General features: G+C 42.3%; 1 protein-coding gene across 2 annotated transcripts; it reads left to right on the forward strand.

The window, feature by feature from the left end:
• Positions 1–650: 650 nt before the first annotated feature.
• On the forward strand, positions 651–15,860 carry rilp (Rab interacting lysosomal protein). Of its 2 annotated transcripts, none has more exons than XM_033632027.2 (8): positions 651–1,142; positions 4,124–4,250; positions 8,293–8,414; positions 10,132–10,317; positions 10,621–10,790; positions 10,928–11,053; positions 11,141–11,239; positions 14,618–15,860. In XM_033632027.2, exons 1-8 carry the CDS (start codon positions 804–806, stop codon positions 14,742–14,744), a joined length of 1,296 nt encoding a protein of 431 aa, XP_033487918.1. In that variant the 5' UTR covers positions 651–803; the 3' UTR covers positions 14,745–15,860. The 2 variants fall into 2 exon arrangements, with proteins under 2 accessions (XP_033487918.1, XP_033487919.1); XM_033632028.2 differs by having other exon boundaries at positions 4,127–4,250.
• The last annotated feature ends 1,141 nt before the right edge of the window (positions 15,861–17,001 follow it).

The raw sequence follows: 17,001 nt of genomic DNA on the forward strand, positions 1-17,001 counted from the left end.
TTAATTTAGACTGCAGGGGAAGTTTTTGGCTTGCTTCCCTCTTTGCAGAAACCAGACATCAACACTGCCTGTAGTGAAGCACTCAGCTTGGTTTTGTTTCAGTGAAGTGCTCAAGCACACGTCAGCAATTTTGGCATTAAGATCTGGTAAATAGTGTCTGATATTAAAGGATATTCTCTTCACTGCTTTAAAGTCTGATACACTGAAGTTATGATGTACTTTTATGCCTTATAAGTTTTAATTTTAGTTATGTGATTGACATGTATTGGACAGTTATAGGTCAGCATTTCTGACTGCAGACCTGCAGAGGAAATTCAATGTTCACGCTCTGGTGCATGCATCAGTATGCTCGACCTGGCAGGCGAGTCTCTGCATGTAGTGTGTGCGTGTGTGTGTGTGTGTGTGTGTGTGTGTGTGTGTACTCGAATTACATTGGTCAGAAAAGTAGGAGGATCCTGCAGCTAGTAGGCTGCTGGATCACTGTGCTGAACTGTCCAGCCTTGTATTATAGTTCACAGCGGAGTACTCGATGTTCTTGCAATTTTTTTGGTAGGCTGTGTTTATGTGAGCAAACATTAGAGATGCATGACGTGTTGGAAGAGGAGTAAGTCAAGTCCAGGCGTGTCTGCAGCGTGGGATCAACAATGTGCGCACTTTAAACTTCACACCTGCACTGTTGTATTGCTTTCACATTTATAGCCCTCTTGTTTTACGGCTGGCTGTCATGTCGCGCTGACAAGCCACTGTTGGTTTCGATAGCAGATTAAGAAGAGCATGTGAAGTGAACTGGCGCGACTCAAGACATGGAGGCACCTGAAGCACACACGGACGCCAAAAACACGGAGGGCTGTTTTCACAGGACCTTCTCAGCTCTAACTGTGGACGATGTGTATGAGATAGCCAAACAGATCGGCACCGAGGTGGAGAAACTCATCGACGGCTGTGGTAAAGACAGCGTCGTGGGGCTGGTGCCGAAGATAGTTAAAGTGTTGGAGCTGCTGGAGAGCTTCGCGTCGAGGAATCATGCTCACAGACTGAGGGAAGAGGAGCTGCTCAAAACCTTTGAGACCATACAGCTACAGCAGCAGAAGAAACGTGGAGGGAAAGACAGCGAGGAGGGCAACGAGAAACATGAAATACGGGTGAGAGACGTGGGAGCGTTTTAATCCTCCCGGGGTTTTGTAAACAACCTGTAACCACCAAACAGTAACGTGCTGTGTGTCGTGACCAAAAGCAGACTAGCTAGTTGACAGGCAGCTACAGTACATGGCGGACGCCTCCCAAATGTAGCCGTAACATAAACATTAAAGATACTTAAGGCTCATATGGAGCTGTTTTATATTTTGTGTATTTTTGTATTTATGTCTGGACCTGGCGTTGTCTAAAATACAAACAGTATTAACGTTACTGTGCCTTGCTGTGACTCATGGCTAACTGTATTAACCCGCTAACGTTAACCTGAAATACCAGCACTGCCAACTGCCATGTGTTGTCAGGGCAACCGCAGCATGACAGTTAATAGGCTAATGCGGTGTTGTAGCTAACTGAACGGCTAACACTGGGGAAATATAATTTTTTTTACAACGTTTAATGTTTTTTCTTACGTGTATAAGTTAATAACAGTATGCAAAACGTCTGTGTTTAGCTACATAACGTCAATATGACATAACAGTAATTTAAACTAGCTTTGGTAGGATTATGAGCATTGTAACTAATGTTAGCAACTAAGTTAGTTAGCTAAAAAGAAGCTAGCTAGCTAATTAGCAATGCTGCCTACTAGGGAAAATATACTGTCAGACATTTACTTGCGTAAGGTAACGTTAGCATATTACACATTCACATGGTGTTACTATCGAAGTTAAAGCAGACTAACTTAGTCGTGCTTTTATGTGAATGCAGAATAATCAACTGGAGCAGAGGAGCCAACAGCTACAGTACACGGCTGACGCCTCCCAAATGTAGCCAAAACATAAACACATAACCTGAAATACCAGCACTGCCACCCGCCATGTGTTGTCAAGGCAACCGCAGCATGAGTTATTAGGCTAACGCGGTGTTGTAGCTAACCGAACGGCTAACATTGTTAACAAAGTTTACATTTTTTTGTTAACCTGTATAAGTTAATATTAATATGTAAAATGTCTATGTGTAGCTAAATACCGTTAATGTGACACAGCAGCAATTTTAGCTAGCTTTATTTTAGCTAGCTCTATTTTAGCTGTGAGCAGTGTAACTAATGTTAGCAATTACGTAAGCTAGCTAAAAAGAATCCAGCTAGCTATGTAAAGTAGTATCAGGGGCGTAAATATAGACAGTGCAGGTAGTGCATTTGCACTGGGGCCCCTTTGGTGGAGGAGCCCATAGAGTGCCGAAGTCACGCCCCTTCCGGTGAAGCTCATGGGACCTTAGATTGGAAAAAATATGAATGGCAGTGAATGAGGAGAGAAATATTATCTTTTGGTCCCGTTTGTGTTGTGACATGAAATCCAAATATGTCGTTAATGAATTTAAAACAGACATTTTAAGGTCAAGAAAGTCATACTTTGTGGTAAAACTGTTGAGATATAAGCTTTTGAAGAAAACGTAATTTGAAAAACTACACAGGAGGCGGTCGCGTATGTGACGTCATAGCTTTCGCTCGCTTCCAGCAGCTTGGAGTGACTGCAACCTGGAACAAAACACACAGACATCTTTAAAACAGTGGAATTTCAGCGGGGAGGCCAAGCTGCAGGATGGCAGGAATATATTTGGATTTCATGTCACAACACAAACGGGACCAAAAGATAATATTGCTCTCTCCATTCGCTGCCATTCATATTTTTTCCGATCTAAGGTCCCATGAGCTCTACCGGAAGGGGCGTGACTTCGGCACTCTATAGAGAGGGCGGGCAAGATTACCACCTTGGAAATATATCTGTGTTCGAAGATAAAGTTAATATAAAAAGAGAATCTAACTAATTTAAAAAGTGTGCCATTTCCTGTATATGTCCTCAAAAAGGCAAACCCATCTGCGTCATTTCCTTTTTTATTATTTTTTTTTAAATAGTCAATAGCTATCTAAAACAAAATTATATGCTTTTTCTACATATCAGTATAAATAGAATATATTCCCACGCAAAATATTGTAATACTATATGTAACAGATTTTTTACCCTACCCCTACCAACAGTGCAAAGTGGGCCACTGGGTACTGTAAGTGGTTTATGGAAATTTAATTAACAAATACTTGAACTGGGAATATGCACTCTAAAGTGTGACATCAGGAGTTAACAAGGCCTCAGTAGCTCAATTTTGCCTGCATCCTCCAAAGCCGGTTAATCCAGCTGTGTGCCTGTTCCACATAGCCAAATATGTGAAACCTCATTCTGCAAATAAACATTCAAGTATAATGTGTCACAAAATAAACATAAGCTATTCAAATACCAGTGCTCTAAAACTGCAAATATTAGGTGCATATTGCTACTTAAATACTTGACTTTAGTTATGTTGTAAACAAGTCATGCTACAGTGTTACAAAGTGTGAACTGCAGTTTGAACAAGTACATGGGGAACAGTGAAATGCTGCCGTGACACAAGTAATGTCACAGTGCAGCCAGAGGGAAGTTTGTACTGTACTTCCACAGCAGGAGCCTGCCATTGTACTGTGTGTGTTAGGTCTCATAACACACCAGATAGTGTCATTGTTGTGAGACTGTCTGACAACCAATCTTGCAATTTAAAGTCTTAACAAAGTATTTGTTTTATGCTGTTAACCTACAGTACATTGTCGCCAGTTCTCCATCATATGAAATCTCTTTTGTTTACACTCATCCATCAGCATGTCTAACCCTTTACACTGTAATCTGTACTCTAAGTGCACTGTAGACAAGACAGCGTCATTATCATGGCTGAGAAAGTAAATGACAAGGTGTTGTTCTCAGAAGTCAGAGTTTGCCATTGAGATTTGTTGGAAACATATCAACTAAACATCTGTAATGGTTTAACAACAAAATGACACACCCGCTTGGACACAGCCTGATTTGCAGAAGCCAAATTCCTACATGCTCGAGAGATTTTATCAGCACCCAGGGCTATTACATCAAGTCTTGTTAATGTTTTACAGCCTGTCTCCTCTCCCCTCAAGCAGGAGCTGCAGCAGAAGGAGCAGCAGTGGAGGAAGAGGTGTGAGGAGCTGCAGGCCCAGGTGCAGCAGCTCCAGGAGGACAGGGAGGAGCTGCAGAGCAGGCTGAGGGGCAGCCATGCACAGGAGGGTATGTCCCAAGATCTTAAATGTACAATGTGCTGTGGGTTTTTGAAATCTGGGCTGTTTGTTAAATTACTTCCCAAAATCAGTTACAAAATACTTTCACTTTTCTACAGTAGAGTCCCTACCACACTAACTTTTTATAAAGCCTGAGGTAATCATGGCGATTTTTAACATCTGTCAGAGCTCAGTGGACAATTGAAACTGGAAATGTGAAAGCCTGTGTTAGGGGCTTTCAATCCCCAAATGTCACAGAAACAGTCTAGCATGCTTTACACTTAATTGCTTGAGAATTTGATCTGGATTTGGTGCTAGTGCCCTACCATCCCTAGAACACTAAGATTCATCCAAGGCTGCCATTAGCTCTTACTGTATCTAAACAAGCAAATCAACCCTGAGGCCATTTGGTTACGTAGTTTTCTAAGTCGAGTCCAAGAATGCAAATGTTTGAAACCGTACGCTCCATGAAAATTCTCCCCCATCATTACTGTGCGTATTCAAAGCATTGGGTGAAGAGTCACAGGCGCTGAGGCTGAAAGCAGTCGAACAGGTCGTTGCAATGTTTATAGTGCAGTTATTTTGTGAGGTAAAGCAGCAGAAGTTGTCACAGGAAGGAGGAGGAGGAGGGCTGCTCTTACCCTGCAAACATAAAGACAAAACTGTAAATGCAGTGCTAACTGACTGAATAATTACTTGTTGGTGCACATAATTTACATTTGATATCTTCATCGGTTTTATTTTAATAATTGACAAGGTGAAACAGAAAAGACATTACCTTTGCATCTTTTGTATTTGCTGATTATTTTCAGCGTGCAGATAACATATCACAGTAATGTGAATCTGAGGGTGGAGTTGCTCTGCTGTGTTTTTTTGTACTGACAGGAAAAAACATGATCTCTTAATACTTAGGTGATTTATTTTACAGGAGGCCATGTGGCAGATGACTGTGATCATTAATTTTGTGTGATGAATGTGACTGCTGACTCCCATGCTCACTCAGCTGACATGGGGTCAGTTGTGCAGACTATTATTTCAATTTATGTACATTTTAATTTTAAGGGACTGTAGTATGGGGTTTAAAAGACACATCTGTTTTTCATGCAGTGGCAGGATGTCTACGAGGTCAGTCCTACAACAAACGAAAAACATCTTGCCATGAATGCTATCTATCTGTGTGACAGCTTTGGTTTCATTTGCCCAGGTTGTGAGATATCTACGTCATAGATTCCTCCCTTCACTCCAGTACAATAGAGGTGAATGGAATGTTATTTGCGATATGTAGTCATGAAAGAAATGTATCATAAACTCAACAGTAAAATGTCTTTCTGAACACAGTATCTCAGTCACTCTAGATAGACCCCAGACCACTCAGTGAACTGTTTCGCCTTTTGGTGAAAAAATGTTTCCTATCAGAATTGTTCACAGCGAGTTTTGCAGATTATTGTAATTTATTGGCACTTTATCTCTGGAAAAATGTTGTTGTTGAATTTTCCAAATGTCTTTTATTTGTATTTGGCGCTAAAATTAAACTCACTCGGGGTCTTGTTCACAAGTGAGGGTAGAATGGAGCGTGAGATGGATCAGTGATTCGATGGGGCTTCTGCAGTGATGCCGGCGCTGCACTGGTCCGTCGTGGTGAAGAGGGAGCTGAGCAGGAAGGCAAAGCTTTCGATTTACTGGTCCATCTACGTCCCAACCCTCACCTATGGTCATGAGCTCTGGGTAGTTACTGAAAGAATGAGATCGCGGATACAAATGTGGGGTGTCTGGGGTCAGCATTAGAGATAGGGTAAGGAGCTCAGACATCTGGAGGGAGCTCTGAGTAGAGCCGCTGCTCCTTAGCGTCAAAAGGGGTCAGTTGAGGTGGTTCAGGCATCTGATCAGGATGCCTCCTGGGCGCCTCCCGCTGGAGGTGTTTCGGGCATGTCCCACTGGTAGGAGGCCCTGGGTTGGACCCAGAACACACTGAAGGGATCACATATCTCTTCTGGCCTGGGAACACCTTGGGGTCCCCCAGGAGGAAACGAAAAGTGTTACTGGGAATAAAGACATCTGGGTTGCTTTGCTTGGCCTGCTGCCCCCGCGACCCGGCCCTGGATAAGCGGATGAAAATGGATGGATGGATGGATGGACTAAAATTTAAATCTATTAACCTCTACATGCTGGGATGGTGGTTTAATTTTAAAGATACATATCTCAAAACCTGTTAACATAAAAAGCAAAACTACCTGCAGGTCAAGAAAACACCCGAAGCAAGCGAGAGATACAGTGTGCTTTTTTTGTAACGTGGGTGAAGTGAACCTTGAAGTCTGAGTAAAACATTGAGGTTGTGTGCAGCATTCTCTGTCAGTAGTAGTCATCTGTACATTTCTTGAAGTAGAAGAGGGTTTGGTTTAGTTTCTGACCTCCCTACATGGTAAAATTTTCTCGGTGTCAGTTGCACAGTTACTTTGAACATATTTTGTCACCATGTAAGTAGTAGGAATAGCTGCAGGGCTCGACAGTGCGAGCGTTTCACTCGCATTTGCGACTAAAAATAGGTGTGTGCGAACTGTAAAAAATATTTAGGGGCACATGTGCGCATTAAAAAATCAGCCGAAGCAGCCTATATTTTTGTCAATAAAAAAATCTGATAATCTAACCACAAATGTTGGAGGAACTCCAGCAGCCTTCCCTCTTCCCCGTGTGACACAGTTATGGGCGGTTTTCCAAGCCACTGTCGGCACAATGAATATAAGTCCCACTGTCGGCAGCGTGGAAATAAGTGTGGAGGAGATGGACCGGGTGGATCTCCGGGGAAGCCTGCTCCGTGCTCCCTGTAGTTCAAATAATTTCAACTCTGAGCACAGCGCTCGGGCGGAAAATCAGAGCGGTGCGCGACGCCAAGGGTAGCAGTGCCACTTTGTCAGGCGTTGCTGCCCTCTCCATAGACAAACAATGGGACAGCCAGCGCAAAGCGGTTTTACAGCTGATCATGTGTAGAGGCCTTTAGGGACCGTTCGCCACGGTACCGCTGCTGGAAGCCCTTTTCACACAGAGCGCACAAAGCACAGACCTCCGCCAACGAACCCATGCATTGTGTATGTGCTACTGTGGCGCAAGAGCGCACCGCTCTGCCGCCGAGCTGAGCGGCGCGAGTGTCTGCGTGCCGCCAGCCTGCGCTCGAATTGAATTTTTTAAAATTTCACCGCAATGCGCTGTGACGACACCTCGGTGCCGCGCGTCCAATAGCAGAGAAGAGCCTGAAGTAGACCCGGAAGCGGTCACCATGGAGCTGTAGCTCCTGAACGAGCCTGCACTCCCCCAAATCCTGTCCTCTGCGCCCTACCCCGCGGTGGGCGCCACGAAAGCTCTGTGTGAAAGAGGCTTAAGTCCTGCAGAGTTTCAGAGGACCTGGAGAATGTTTTAGGATAGTAATAACATTATATAAGATCATCATATTGCAGAGATAATATATATAAGATAATAACATTAAAGACAAAATTAAATTGCAATAGGCCTACTTTTTCAAAACTTGATGATTTTACCTTTCTGTACATTTTGTATACAAATTCATTAAATAATTTTGCTTGTAAACATCTATTTGCATCACGTTTATTACAGAAAACACATTATTTGATCAATTTACATTGTGCCCCTAAAGTTCTTTGTGCGCTCCTTACTTTTTCAACTTAGGAGCACATGTGCTCCTTGGGAAAAAAGTTAGCGTCAAGCCCTGAGCTGTAATGAAAGTATTCAGCTTTGTTGTATAGATTCATACCCTGCGTGTAGCACCTGCTCAGTTTATTACATGATAAATTATTCAGTATTATAGACAAGTAAAGTGGTTTCATTAGCCATCATCAGGTATATAATGTAACAGCATGACGCAGCATATTCCATAACTGAAAATCGTCATCAATTGATGATCTGTAATGTAACAGTATACCAAGAAACATAGCCTGAAGTGTACTAATCACTTCAAAGAGGGACAGAAAACAGTTTCACAAAAAGGACGTGTGTCTAGGGCCACTGTTTTCTTGACCTACAACGTCTGTTTATGTGTGTAGACCGAGTCCAGCGGCAGGAGCGAGAGGTGATGCTGAAGCTTAAGGGGGTGGTGGACAAGCAGAGAGACGAGCTAAGAGCCAAAGCCCAGGAGATAACCACCATTTCCAAAGAGGTGGAGGCGGTAAGGAGACAAACGTTTATGACTATTCTTTTGTGTATACACACTGACACACTGTCATTCAGAGTTACACATTCACGCACAGCAAGCTGTCATTGTTACTGGAAGGCATGACACGCATAACACTTGGACACACAAACAGGATTATAATATTTATGGCTGTGGATACAAAGGTCAGTTTCCTTAAGGCACGCTGGCTTTTCTCATAGAAACAAGTGTTTATTATATTTGTGTCATGATAAGATTGTAAGTTTTTTACTACTTGCACACACACTACACAATCAGGTATCACAGGGAGCATCAAAAGATCAGCTCATCAGATGCTACGTCATATAAACCACACCAATAAGCGCACAGGAAGACAGAAAGTGTGTCTTGGGAAAGAGGGAAGAGTGCAGCGATTATCCACATAATTACTGGTTGAGGATTAAGCTGCACTTAACACAAGTCTGGGCAGAGTTTTCACCCCCACACTGCCACTCTGTGTGTGTGGGTTCTTATGTGCGTTTTTGCACGTGTCTGTATGTGTGTTAAGACATGTATACCACATGATTTAAATAGTCACCATAACAGGGTGTGTGTGTTAATGCTTTGCTTTTTGCCTCCAGTCAGTTGACTTGAGTCTGAAAAAAAAAACAGCTCATGGTCAACTGAACTAGTTTCTCTGTTTGCTCAGATGGATGCCTGGGATTTTTCCATCCTTAAAATGAATGCTACACTTGTGTGGTTTCATTCTTTGCCCTCGCCTTCCCCCAGACTCTTGGTCCAAATCCCATGCATGGACACATTTTCACCCCCACTCTTCTGCTGCTGCTATCATTAGCCAGATGCAGATAGATTGTCTCTTTGGTTCAACCCTGACTTGTTTGCGTTCAACTAAATTTATACCTGGTGGGAAATCTGAAACTGTCTGTTTGATTTTAAACCTCTTCCATATTTATACTTGCTGTAGCTCATGATTAAGGGCCTGTCCCAATACCCACACTTCCCCTAGAAATACCCACTTGCACTTGGTTGTGCGTGTTCACGTTTAGGCTAGTGGTGTCCCAAAACAGAACTGAGGTAGTGGAAGTGGTTTCCAACACTTAAACCCCACCCCAGATTCCAAGGGAGCCCCGACCCACACTTCCAACGAAGTGGAAGATGAAATTTCCCAGAACACCTTGCGAAGTCAGCAACTTCGGCAAGTTTTGGAAAACAATTTGTTACTGTACGATCGGAATGTAGGCTATACAAACAACAGATGGTTGGACCAGCGTCAACTCATCAGCAACTCGGTTGAACACATCGTCGAAATATTTAAACAAATGGACTAACCGAAACAAAATGGATCAGAACTAGCAGACGTTGTAGGCGCCTCCTGTTTTCAGCATTTCTTCTCCATTGATTCATCAGACGGAGAAGAATAAATATAGCACACACCACAGCACAAGCGCTGGAGCCGGCATTTTCAAACCTGAATGACTACCACTATCTTGCGTCGCTACTACGCGTGACATATAGTATGCCTGCACGTCGGCCACGGTGATTTGCATGAAGTGGTGTCTCATTTCTTAGGGAAAGATCTCTACCCTAATGTTTCTTCCCTCATCAAGGGTTATCTCACAAACGAGGGCACTCAATACCAAGTGGAAGATTTAAGGGGTAGAAATGGGATTGGGCCTAAATTATACTTCATATGTGTGTGTGTGTGTGTGTGTGTGTGCGTGTGTGTGTGCAGCTCCAGGAGCAGCTAGAGCGCTTCATGAAGATGAATGCGGAGCTGCGACACAAGCAGAACGTGCTGCAGACCCAGCTGAAGAGCACAGTGGAGAGGAAGGCTGACATGGAGGCCGACCTGAAGGAGAAAAGCAAAGAGATAGAAATCCTCCAAAAACAGCTGGACAGAACCAACAGCAACGGCCCCGTATGCATGACTCTTACATATACTTCATTTACTTCATACTTCGTTTCCTTTGCTTTACATTATTAAAGTGTGTTTGCTTCGGGAATTCAGAGATGCTTTTACATTTATTTATGGTATTAAATTGGACAAGCTTTGAAGATTTAAAAAGTGAATTTTAAGGTTGTGCTACTGATAAAATAACAGCTGCTTTCAGGCCTACTCCAACCAAAACAGACTCTCAGCATACCTTTCCTCATCTAATGAGCTCAGTTATAGGTAGTTTTGTAGTCAGTATTACCTGACGACTCTCTGTTCTCCCATCAGTTCAGTTCAAGTCAAACAGCTCCTGTGTCCAATAAAAAGTCGACAGTCGATCAGAAGGATCCAGATCAGCCGTGTTTCACCAAGAAGGAGGTGCGTGACATCATTTTCGAGAGGAACGAGCTCAAAACTAACCTCTTCCTGGTGCAGGAGGAGCTCAACTACTACCAGAGGTGGGTGTACTGACTGTATCTGCAGACATGTCTTGTTTGCAAATTAGGTCAGTTTAAATGCAGATGCATTGACTGTTGCAGGTGATATAGTTTCCTAGCGATTCTACATGTAAATAAAAATGATTGTGATTCTGCAGGGAGATCCTAAGTGAGGAGAGGTGTCCAGGTTTCCTATTAGAAGCCGTCCGCTCCACCATCAGTAAACGGAGAAAGCTCATTAAGGCAAAGATGCTCGGGATTCCTGTGAACGAATGCAGCAGCAGGTCTCTTTTAAACACAGCCAACACACACAATCATATGCAGAAAAAATGGGCCTGTTGACAGTTTTTTAACGGTTGTTTTCTTGCCAGTGACGAGGAGGAGAGGAGCTCTCTGTTTGGACAGACAGAAGTAGACGGGACTGAAGTTGACGGAACTGACAAACCAGCTGAGTCACGCATACGAAACCTGTGAGTATATCTTCGACCTACAATGTGACGCTGCATCGCTCGGATTTGAAACCACAGTGCCAGTCTGCAGAAACGATGCCCTCATTTAGGCTTATGTTAGTGGGGTTTGGTGTTTTTACTCAGCACCTGTTCTGCATGTTTTCTCTGAAAAACACAAGTTCATTTCCTCGCATGCAGTGCTTTATGGTGTTGATTTTAAAAAAAGAAAAGAAAGGAAAACTGACTGAGGTGATCTGAGGTCTGCATAAGGTCATGAGCTGTTTGTGTTTCCTTTGACTTTAGCAGATGTGTTGAGTGATGTATCCTCCTTCCTTTTACTACAGTGTTTGTAATCAGGGCTGTACCCAAGAGGTCGGAGCTTTGAAGCTTCATTCTGTTTAGCCCGTTATTTCTGCACAGTTGCAGATTAAAATCGAGTTACACTAATATTATTAATATTATACTATAATTAGATAATTAAAATTAGATTCCAGTGGTGGCTGTTCAGGGTTGTGTCTGACATGTGTGATCGAAACATTTCCAGTAACTCCAGAGAGTTGTGAAGTCCCAAAGTCAAAGTTAATTTAAAAAAGGATAGATGTAATAATTTCCGAAATTCACAGCATGTTTTTATCCAAGAAATATTCTTCTTTCATCTATATTTCTTCTACCTAACAGCACCATAAGTTGCATTTATTCATCACAGAGAGTTGATTTGATTAAAAAGACTAACTCATTTAATCTGATGAATCACTTTGATCAAATTGAGGATTTTATTCAAGGACATTTTTTTTAGGTCAGTCATAAAATATGATGGCAGACATTTGAAACGTCAATAAAAAGGCCCAATAAATAAGCTTTGAAAAAAGAAAAGACATTCGTTTCAGCCCTAAACTGTATAAAGGTCTGTGTTCCTCATGGCTCCAGTGACTGGCATGCTGGACCCTGATATATTTCTAGTAATCTTCAATGTATGTGTGATACTGTGCTTCTCTTTAGTAATATGTCCAAAGAACAGACTGTTTTTATGTAGGCCAGTAGATGTGTACAGTTTTTCTGGTATTTGTGTTCTCTTGGTACAACACAGAGATCAGACTAATATTTGTCTTGACAGAAAAGCTCAGGATTTTCCTAATCCCATTTGCTTGAAGCATGGGAGGGAGAGAGAGAAATGTCAAACACGTGACACGTGTCCTGAGATAGATGTGAACTAACTGAAGTATGACGCCTTATTTAGGAGTAATATAAGGTCTTATAGGCTTTTATAAACAAAATGTAGAGTGTATTCAACAGGTAGTAACTCAGCAAATCGACAGAACAGATTTTAAGTGGGCGTGTTACTCATGTTCGTGTTGAGATAGAGGATGTTTACCTGCTTTGAAGAATAGACAGTGAACTACGAGGAGCTAAGGAAATCTTATTTACCCAGCGACTTTGGGAATGTACTGGGAAAGCCTCTTGACTGAGTATTTGATTAAGTGGAGAATGTGTTTGACGACTCCTGTCTGGCATGAACTGAGCCAGTGTTTCCCATTAATTAACGAAACTGTGGCGGCCCGCCATAGTTTAATTTGACCCGCCATAGTTTCTAAATAAAAGATTTAGGCTGCCGAAAGTATTGACTTCTCATGATATAAATAATATCTCGAACGCCATAGCGTTTTGTGCTGATGTGCTCAGGCTGTCAGATCCAGCGCTCGACAGTGCGAGCGTTTCAGTCGACTAAAAATAAGTGTGTGCGAACTGTAAAAAATATTTAGGGGCACATGTGCCCATAAAAAAAATCAGCCGAAGCAGCCTATATTTTTGTCAATAAAAAAATATGATAATCTAACCACAAATGTTGGAGGAAGTTCAGCAGCCTTCCCTTTTCCCTCTTCCCCGTGTGACACGGTTATGGGCGGTTTTCCAAGCCACTGTCGGCACAATGAATATAAGTCCCACTGTCAGCAGGGTGGAAATAAGTCAAAGGGCGCGAACCCCGTGCAGAGCTAGTTTCGAGCAGCGCAACCCGAGGCACGCTCAGTTTGGTAGTTTGACAGACCGAGGTGCGCTGAGATGGGTGTGGCGGCGCAGCAGGGGGAGGTGTCGACAGATCCAGCTTGGCGCAGTGACAGTTTCGTACCAAAAGGCTTCGCTGAAGGTGCGCTAAAAGCTCGCCATCTGAAACCAGGTCTACTGTCAGCGCAGGCAGAGCACAGCCGGTGTAAGCCGAAGTTTGGCTGACCGGCGGACAGTGCGCACACGTCACCAAAACCTCACAGGCAGGTTTCCAGAATATCAGGCACATTAACGATGCAATAAATTGCCACAAAACCACTATTCATTGCAACTATCTGCAATCAGCACATAAATGTATCTCTATATCGACTGTCCCGTCACATCTGATGTCAGATCAAAGGGGATTGGCACCGTTTGGCACCGTTTGGCACGCGTAATGGAAACCCAACCTGATTTGATTAACAAAACTAATGAGTTCACATCCCTCTCAGCCAACCACAAACAGCCACAGCATCAGATAGGGAGTATATATTCAGCATCTGTCATCTTAGAAATGTCAAAAGAAAAGAAACAGAGTGAGACTGCGAGAGAGAAAGAGAGAGCGCGTGCACGAGAGAAACGCAACATTGATTTACAATTGTGGTGACCTCCTCCCAGGCTACCTTTGCATCATCAGCCCGTGGAGGTCTGCTCGCAGTTCCGTATATTCGGACACTGCGAGCTTGGACCTCCCGGACCAAAACATCAGTTTCCTCCTGGGAGAAGTTTGACCACCAACTCTCATTACGCCTTCGAGAATGTTTTAGGATAGTAATAACATTATATAAGATAATCATATTACAAAGATAATATAAGATAATAATATTAAAGACAAAATTAAATTGCAATACTTTTTCAAAACTTGATGTTTTTACCTTTCTGTACATTTTGTATACAAATTCATTTCAATTTCAATTTACAATGTTCAAAATTTTCTTCAACCCCAAACACTGACTGAGCATACAGCTGGTCAAGACGTGTCAGGGAGCTTCTTAGCTTTATTAGACAACCAGTCTAATGTATCTATTTTGCATAAAGCATTGCTACCTCTGCTACTGATGATCTACAATTCAATAAGAAACATAAAAGAATATATTTTTTAGCCTAGAGTCTCCAAAAAGAAACAAGTAGAGAGCATTGATGAAGAAGAATGGTCATTTTAATTGTAACAACTGAAGCACTTTGCACTATAGCTCTCTATAAATTTAATCTGAGAATAAAGCATCTGTTTCATCTCCCTCTGTCTCTGCTGCCGCTGTCACTGTCCTGAGAATTTAGTCAATCCTAGACTATATTTAGCTGTAATCCCTGGCTGCAGATCTGACCTCGGGCCTGTCTTTTCTACTCTGTCGTCTACAGCTTTGGCTTCCTGACACGGTCGGGCAGCGGCCGGAGCCCCACCCACATGAGCAACTCCGCCTCCAGCTGGGAAATCATCGGAGACTCAGAGGCAGCTGATGAGACGGGGCAGCGACCGTCCCCTTGAGCCTGGTACTCACCACAGTATCATGGAGTTCACACTGTGAGACGCCCTTCTTCCCTCAGTCGCAACCTCTCCCTCATGATTTAGTGGAAAATGTGGTTTTGGCTTTGGAAGGTGATTACGAGGACATTTGGGACTCAGCCCCAGTGTATATAACACAAAAGCACTATGTATCTTTTGTATCTCTTGCCCTAAATCCCCTTATTATTTTAACAGAAGTGAGGAATAAATACATACAGTATATTAGTACTACAGTATAAATTGTACAGTGTACCGCAGTATTAAGAGGGATACTTTTTAACTCACTGCAAAAGAGATCATCTGATCCTTCATCGTGGAAAAACAGGTTATTAAGCAGATATTTATACAGATCCTCAAATTTTTTTAACAGAAACCAAAGACATTACAAAGCTATATTTCTTAGGTGAAACTCTTCCCTCTGGTAATGAGAACAGAATATGTATGAGTTCATCTCTGTGCCACAAGAGGGCGCTGGTTCATTTTAACAATCAAGCTTTTACCAGAGATGTATGATGTAACTTTTACCTCACTAGGGGAATTTTTAAGCCACGTGTTCACTTGTGTATTTTTAATAATTTAAAGCACTTTTATTCTCAAGGACAGGAAAAGAACATCGCAGTCATACTACCAGTCTCTTCCAGCAGTGAGTGCATTTTGACCCCTTGAGCCTTAACTCACCTGCTTATATTGTTAAAAATATATTTTCTTAATTTTAGACATTGAGTCGAAGCCTTTGGCCGGATTGTGTTTGTTGCTTGTGCCATAAATGTGTATATGTGTGTGTGAGCACATGTATTCAGGCTGGTGTGCCAGCCTCTGCTGATTGGTTGCTTTACGTTAAAGGAGCAGTGTGTAGGATTTAGTGGCATCTTGAAGGTGGGGCTGCAGATTGCACCTCCTCCACTCACTCCTCGGTGGCCTTCAGGTATGGCAAAAATATGAAAGGCCCTCTCTAGAGCCAGAGCCAGTATGTATATATGAAACGCTCATTTTAAGCTAACGAAAACACAATAAGTTTTTGTTTCAGGTAATCATACACTATTGAAAACATAAGTAATACTGTCTTCAGTTTCTGTCAGTAGATCCCCCCTCAATCCTACACACTGCTTTTTTTAAAAAGGAAGCTATGAGCTTTCTTACAGAGATGAGAACTGGCATTTTTTATTTTTAGTTCCCACTACTATGAAAAGTGGCAATGAAGTAGAGCTTCAATCAGGCCCAAAAAATCAGGCCCGACCTACCTGTCCAAACCTGACCCAAGCCTGAACCACGGCAGGTTTTAAAACCTGGATTTCCATGGTAAAGTTTAAAAAATAAATACAATATATACATATATATATATATATATATATATATATATATATATATATATTTTGAATTATTTATTATAAGATAAAGTCAACTTAAGTCTTTTTAGGGTAGCATGGACATTTGTGTCACGGGATGCGTTTGTAAATAGCCACTCCGAGCACCAGAGTGCACTCTGGCACAAACTGGACCAATAAATTTGGGTTGCTGTTGGAATATACCGTTCTGTCAGAACACCACACTCTTGGAGCTGCAGAGCGAAATCTGGAGACAGAGCAGCAGAGCGCCAAGCACAGTGAAAGTGAATCATGTGAAAATACAACATTCTAACTCCGGGAGATTGGCGAGAACCCGACCTGGTTCAAACCCAGGTGAATGATGAGAAATTACGGCAGGTTCAGGTCGGGCCCAGTCTGGTTTGGGCAGAGAACCAAAGCTCTAACATAAAGTCTGATCCCTCTGTCCCCTCTAAATGTCTGAACTCAACTCTACACAGCCAATGACAGACCAGTGATGTATTTGTTGAGAGACAATGTACAACCTTCCAATCAGATCATGTTTTCTAAAATACTGTTTGCAATTTATTTTTATAAGCATGTTATTAGTTCTGACAATACAGATTTAAGATGTCAGTTGCCATGTGAGTGAATTTTATCGATGACGTGATACAAACAATTCAAAATGTGGATCTTCTGTGAAATTGAGATTTCAAGATTCAATAAAAGTCCATTAAACACAATTGAATATTGAACTGATCTCATTTGTCCCCATAATTCAAGAAGAAAAGACACAATACTTGATTCAAAAGTGGCAAATGTTGCTGCTCTTGAATGAAAACTCACAGTGATCATGTGGTCGTCTTTGTACTGACTTATAAGGAGTACGAAGGCGTTCTTCATCATCTCCTGGAAGACCGTCAACAATAGATTCT

The sequence above is a fragment of the Epinephelus lanceolatus genome, chromosome 4 (assembly GCF_041903045.1).
Source record: "Epinephelus lanceolatus isolate andai-2023 chromosome 4, ASM4190304v1, whole genome shotgun sequence".
Lineage (NCBI taxonomy): Eukaryota > Metazoa > Chordata > Actinopteri > Perciformes > Serranidae > Epinephelus > Epinephelus lanceolatus.